This window comes from Gymnoscopelus braueri (genome assembly GCF_963280865.1).
Source record: "Gymnoscopelus braueri genome assembly, chromosome: 1".
In the NCBI taxonomy this organism is placed as follows: Eukaryota; Metazoa; Chordata; class Actinopteri; order Myctophiformes; family Myctophidae; genus Gymnoscopelus; species Gymnoscopelus braueri.
In genome coordinates this window covers 21207041-21212182 of record NC_137603.1, presented here as the reverse complement: position 1 = coordinate 21212182, position 5142 = coordinate 21207041, and the positions used below count along the sequence as shown (strand labels likewise).

The following is a 5142-nucleotide window of genomic DNA, read 5'->3' as shown; positions in this document are numbered from 1 at the left end:
ACTTAATACATACAGATCTGTCTTAAACCTGCAGCATACTCCAACGATGTCCGAACAACAGGGTAGGCAACATGAACAAAATGACGTCATTAAGAACTTTGGCAGTGTTCAGACGTTCAAGGTGGGCGTGCTATAATTAGTTTGGTTTCCGCATTCTGCCCAAGGCTTCATTCTGCCAGCAGCAAAAGCAGCGAGAGTTTTGAAGACACATGAGGAGGTTAGGAAGTACTAGTCTCGTTAGCCAACTTCCAGGAGGTACACACATCTCTGTAATCCCTCTCTGAGTGACCATGCGTAAAAAAATCCTGTTGCAAAACCTCCGTACCTGTGTCAAATTTCCCACAGGACGCCAGAGGGAGATCCAGGTGGTAAAACACCAGCACTGGCTGTACACAGCTTCAGTGGCTCAAGCGATGGAACGAGCCACGATGTTGCTAGGCAAATGTATTGAGCTTAATGAGCTATACTGTAGGTCTGGCGTTCTGAGCACAGAACTTTCTTCGGGTCGGTAAGCCCTTCCGAAGCTGAACATAGTTTCTGTTTGGTTGGATTAGGTTGTGTTTCAATGTTATGTTGGGAAACTTCTTCAAAGGGTTAGTGATCATGCAAACATGAAATAGTGTCTGTTATAACACTGATAATACAAACATGAATTAGTGTGTTATAAGACTGTATTTTTCAGCTAATTAAAGAGACTAACTGAAGGCAGATGTATTGTGACAGAGTATTGGAATTTACAAAATACAAAGCAACACAACACCAATGGCACCTTTGATCAAAAATCTGCCACATGACTGCGTGTGTGCGCACGCATGTGTGTGTGTGTGTGTGTGTGTGTGTGTGTGTGTGTGTGTGTGTGTGTGTGTGTGTGTGTGTGTGTGTGTGTGTGTGTGTGTGTGTGTGTGTGTGTGTGTGTGTGTGAACCTATGTTCCCGTGCCAGAGCTCTTGCATGTGGCTGCCAGCACATTCTCCTCTCCCATGAGGCTTTGCTGCTCCCTGCGTCTTACAGGATGCAGAGAGAGCAGGCGGGCCTGGCACCATCACTACTGATACATCATACCTGTCACACAAACACACACACACACGCACGCACGCACGCACGCACGCACGCACGCATGCACACAGAGGGCGTGTGGCTCTCCTCAAATGAATGATGATTGCCTCTGACATGTTTGGTACAACGCCACACACATAAATCACGTAACTGGGAATTTGTCTTTGCCCGAGCTTATTCAGCCGAGAGCAGGCATATCAGCCTGCCCGAGGTTGAATAATATGAGGTCAACGATGAATGCAGGCTGAGAATCTGTTTATCACTCTACCCATGGCCTTATTTATTCACAAATACAACAAGAAAATTGTTAGGGTCTGATGGGTGGAACTAAGTGCAGGACCCCAGAAGGAGACAGGCAGGCAGACAGACAGACAGACGGACGGACGGACGGACGGACGGACGGACGGACGGACGGACGGACGGACGGACGGGCGGGCGGGCGGGCGGGCGGGCGGGCGGGCGGGCGGGCGGGCGGGCAGGCAGGCGGGCGGGCGGGCAGACACGGATGAAAACTATAAGTGAACTAAACGGAGAGATTGCTAGACAGCTTTATAATGCAGGGCAATAGGAAAGTTTACAGTCCTACAGAGCAGTGGTGGACTGGAAAATAAGTACTTGAGTAAATTTACTCAAGTACTGTACTTAAGTACAACTTTGATGCACCTTTACTTTACTTGAGTATTTCAATGTTTTGATACTACATCTAAGAGGCAAATATTGCACTTTTTACTCCACTATAGTTTGACAGCTTTCAAAATATACATTAACCAATTAAGTAATATTTTATACTAAAAGTAGCCAATCTACAAGCTAACAATATGTCGCGATTTATATATATATATATAGCTTAATGACAATACTTTGATACTTTTAATTAAGCACAATTTTGAATACAGGCATTTTACTTGTAACAGAGTATTTCTATATTGTGGTAAAGCTACTTTTACTTAAGTAAAATATCTGAGTACTTCATCCACAACTGCAACAGAGCATTTGCAGGCTTGCACAGTCTTGATAAGACGCCTCCGTGATGAGATCATGGTAATTGTGGAGGACAAAAATAGCATTTGTTTGACACTTTGAGTCTTTAAATGAACAGCTCAACCTAACTGTCAAAGAGGAACTGTCTTGGCGAGTAAAATGATATAGTCCCACTGGGATTCTCCACTAGCGTGGGGAGAGACTTGGCTCAGAACACAGATGGTGTGTTGCACACTTTGAAACTTTAGCCGTGCTGATTTATCACTGATCAGTTGTCGTATAACCCCAAGGGAAGATGCAGCAGTGGATCAATCAGTGCAACCTTGTAAACCTCTCTGTCTTTTGTTCACTCCCCTCACCCATGTAAAATGGTGTGCTTGTGGTGAATATATGTGTATGTGTTGAATATTTCCCTCACTGTACAGTACATGAAGAACTTCCAGAGGCTGTGTTTCTGCCAACAAACTCTTTCTTATGGAAACAAAAACAAATAAAAAGCCCAAAGCTGTCATCAACAAGATGGAGGTTGTCCACATCTCTCTCTCTCTCTCTTTCTTTTCCTCTTCCTCTCGTGCTTCACTTTCCCTGTCCCTTCTCCCTTTCATCCTCTCTTTCTTTCCCCATCGGTCCATCCTCCTAAATTGTCCTCGCTCCCTTGAGGGTGGGGGGGGGGGGGCTGACAAGCAAGCAAATACACAAGCAGTGAGCGATGCGACGCATTGTGAGCTTGTAGGTCTGCTATTCTCTGCTTTTCTCGACATGCTACACCATCGCGCGGCGAGTATAAATACGCTTAAATGTCATAAATGACCATAAATGAATATGGATTATTACAATATTTTACAGCCTTGACACTTAAAGGTAGGGTAAGTGATTTGCAATTATTAAAATAATTGCAAAATGGGTCTATGTTCTGATAGTGCTCGTTACTATAGAGTGTCCTGTCCATATAAGGAGTCTCCATGTCTCTCCAGCTCTTTATAAAACAGAAAATGCATTTTCGTTTCAGTTTCAGTTTCATTTCCAATTTTATCCAATCAGGATAGAGAACTCAATCAGGATATAGATTAAACAAGTGAATTTGGAAGTGATGACACTAAGAAATGAGCAGACCAAATTAGAACTGGAACACTATAAAAATAAAGCTTAAAAATGGGTACTTTCTCCTGATTGGCTGAGATTTTGACACCTACCAGAAAATGTATTTTCTGTTTATTAAAGAGCTAGAGAGACGGGGAGACTCCTGTTACTGAACAAACACTCTATAGCAATGATTACTATCAGAATATAGTGCTTAAACCTTTAAAAAAAATACTTTTTGTTTTAACCCAAAAATATCACTTACCCTACCTTTAAAGGCAGCCTTGTTCTTGGCAAATATCAGTGATATTCCACTTAGGAAAAGTATATGTTATAAAGTATATGTGTCAAATGGCTTCAATGTACAATAGCAGCCCATCTTTCCCTTGTATGCTGAGAAGTAAGGGTTGTGATTAAGAAAGGGGATTCAAATGTGAGGAATGCAGCATTAAAACCTTTCAGGATTATTCAGTATGGCAGCAGTTATAGAGGAGAATATTAACCCTTCAGGGTGATTCAACATGACAGCAGTTATAGAGGAGAATATTAACCTTTCAGGATGACTCAGCATGACAGCAGTAGAGGAGAATATTAACATTTCAGGATGAGTCAGCATGACAGCAGTTATAGAGGAGAATATTAGAGAGGCTCAGTGATTTGGGAGTGAGAAGTCTCCATTGTTTTTCATTAAAATGGCGAAACATCACCAAGAGTCAATTTCTGTGTTCAAAATAGCAGGAGAGAGCAGCATAAAAAGTACAAAAATATATCTCTTTTAACATGTGTGACACTTGTTGCTGTCCTTTCCTCATCTCTTTGATTTTTACTGTTTTATTCATAATCATTTTTTACATTTGTGCTCATCTCTTATCTCTGCAGTTGCGACTGGTGGATCAGCATCACTGCACCCTCTCCCATTGGCCAGCTGGCTGACCTTTGCCCTCTGCTGTGTCCTCCTGCTGCTGTACAGATGATGACCAGCTGCAACAGCGCCACCTGTCTGCCTCCACAGAGACTGCCCCGCTGCACACTCTGTTACTTCTTCTTTCTCCCTCCCATGTCCTCCCCTCTGTACCTTTCCTCACTTCCATCTCTCTCTCTCTGTCTGTCTGTCTGTCTGTCTGTCTGTCTGTCTGTCTGTCTGTCTGTCTGTCTGTCTGTCTGTCTGTCTGTCTGTCTGTCTGTCTGTCTGTCTGTCTGTCTGTCTGTCTGTCTGTCTGTCTGTCTGTCTGTCTGTCTGTCTGTCTTGGACATTCTGGCCTTACTCAACATACTTTATGAATGTTCCCTTCTCCCCGCTTCGTAACATTGATTGTCCAACCAATAACCCCCCACCCACATCACACACTCCTCTTCCTCTTTTAACCCGTCATCCTTTCCTCTCCTCCATTATTCCATCCCCTCCTTTGCTTTACCCAGACACACCAAAGTGTCAGACTCTCTACCAAAGATGACAAGGGACTGGAGGGGATTAAAGGAGGGAATGGGGGATGCTGGGAAGAGAGATAGAAGGAGGCGTCACATCCCTACCTCGGGCCACAGGAGCTGCTGAATGACAGAGAGACGGATGGACAGATGAAACGCGAAAGAATGGAGAGAGGGAGGAATGTAAAAGAGATAAGAGGACAGAGAGAGAAGGGGGCTCACTGGCCTCTGTTTGCCGCGGGAGATGGACCACAGCTTGGACTGTAACGTGTACATTTATCTATATGATATATGAAATATAACACAATCTAAACAAAAACAAAACAGTGGAGGAGTCTACAAAGTGAATCTAAAAAAGCACAATGTTTATACGATCGCTGCCGTTCCGTTTGGACACAGAGTATACCTAATTCTGATGTTTCAGTTTGTCGGATTTATGTCATGTTTTTGATATTTTGCTTTATTTTGGCAGTATGGGGGGGGGGGGGCACAACTGCAGACATATGATCATGTTTAATATCATATGAAGCCGATGAGCACACACACACAACCTCCACTACAAACACACACATACTATGTCCACTCATCTCTTCCTCTGATT

General features: G+C 43.5%; 1 protein-coding gene across 1 annotated transcript in view; it reads left to right on the top strand.

The window, feature by feature from the left end:
- LOC308087891 (MAM domain-containing glycosylphosphatidylinositol anchor protein 1-like) overlaps positions 1-4090 on the top strand; it is a gene marked incomplete at its 3' end in the record, with an annotated part of 190761 nt that extends 186671 nt beyond the window's left edge. Inside the window, exons 17-18 of the mRNA XM_080432121.1 lie at positions 346-438; positions 3996-4090. Of these exons, the coding sequence (XP_080288247.1) occupies positions 346-438; positions 3996-4090 (188 nt within the window). The remainder of the gene's footprint in view (positions 1-345; positions 439-3995) is intronic.
- Between the last annotated feature and the right edge of the window lie 1052 nt (positions 4091-5142).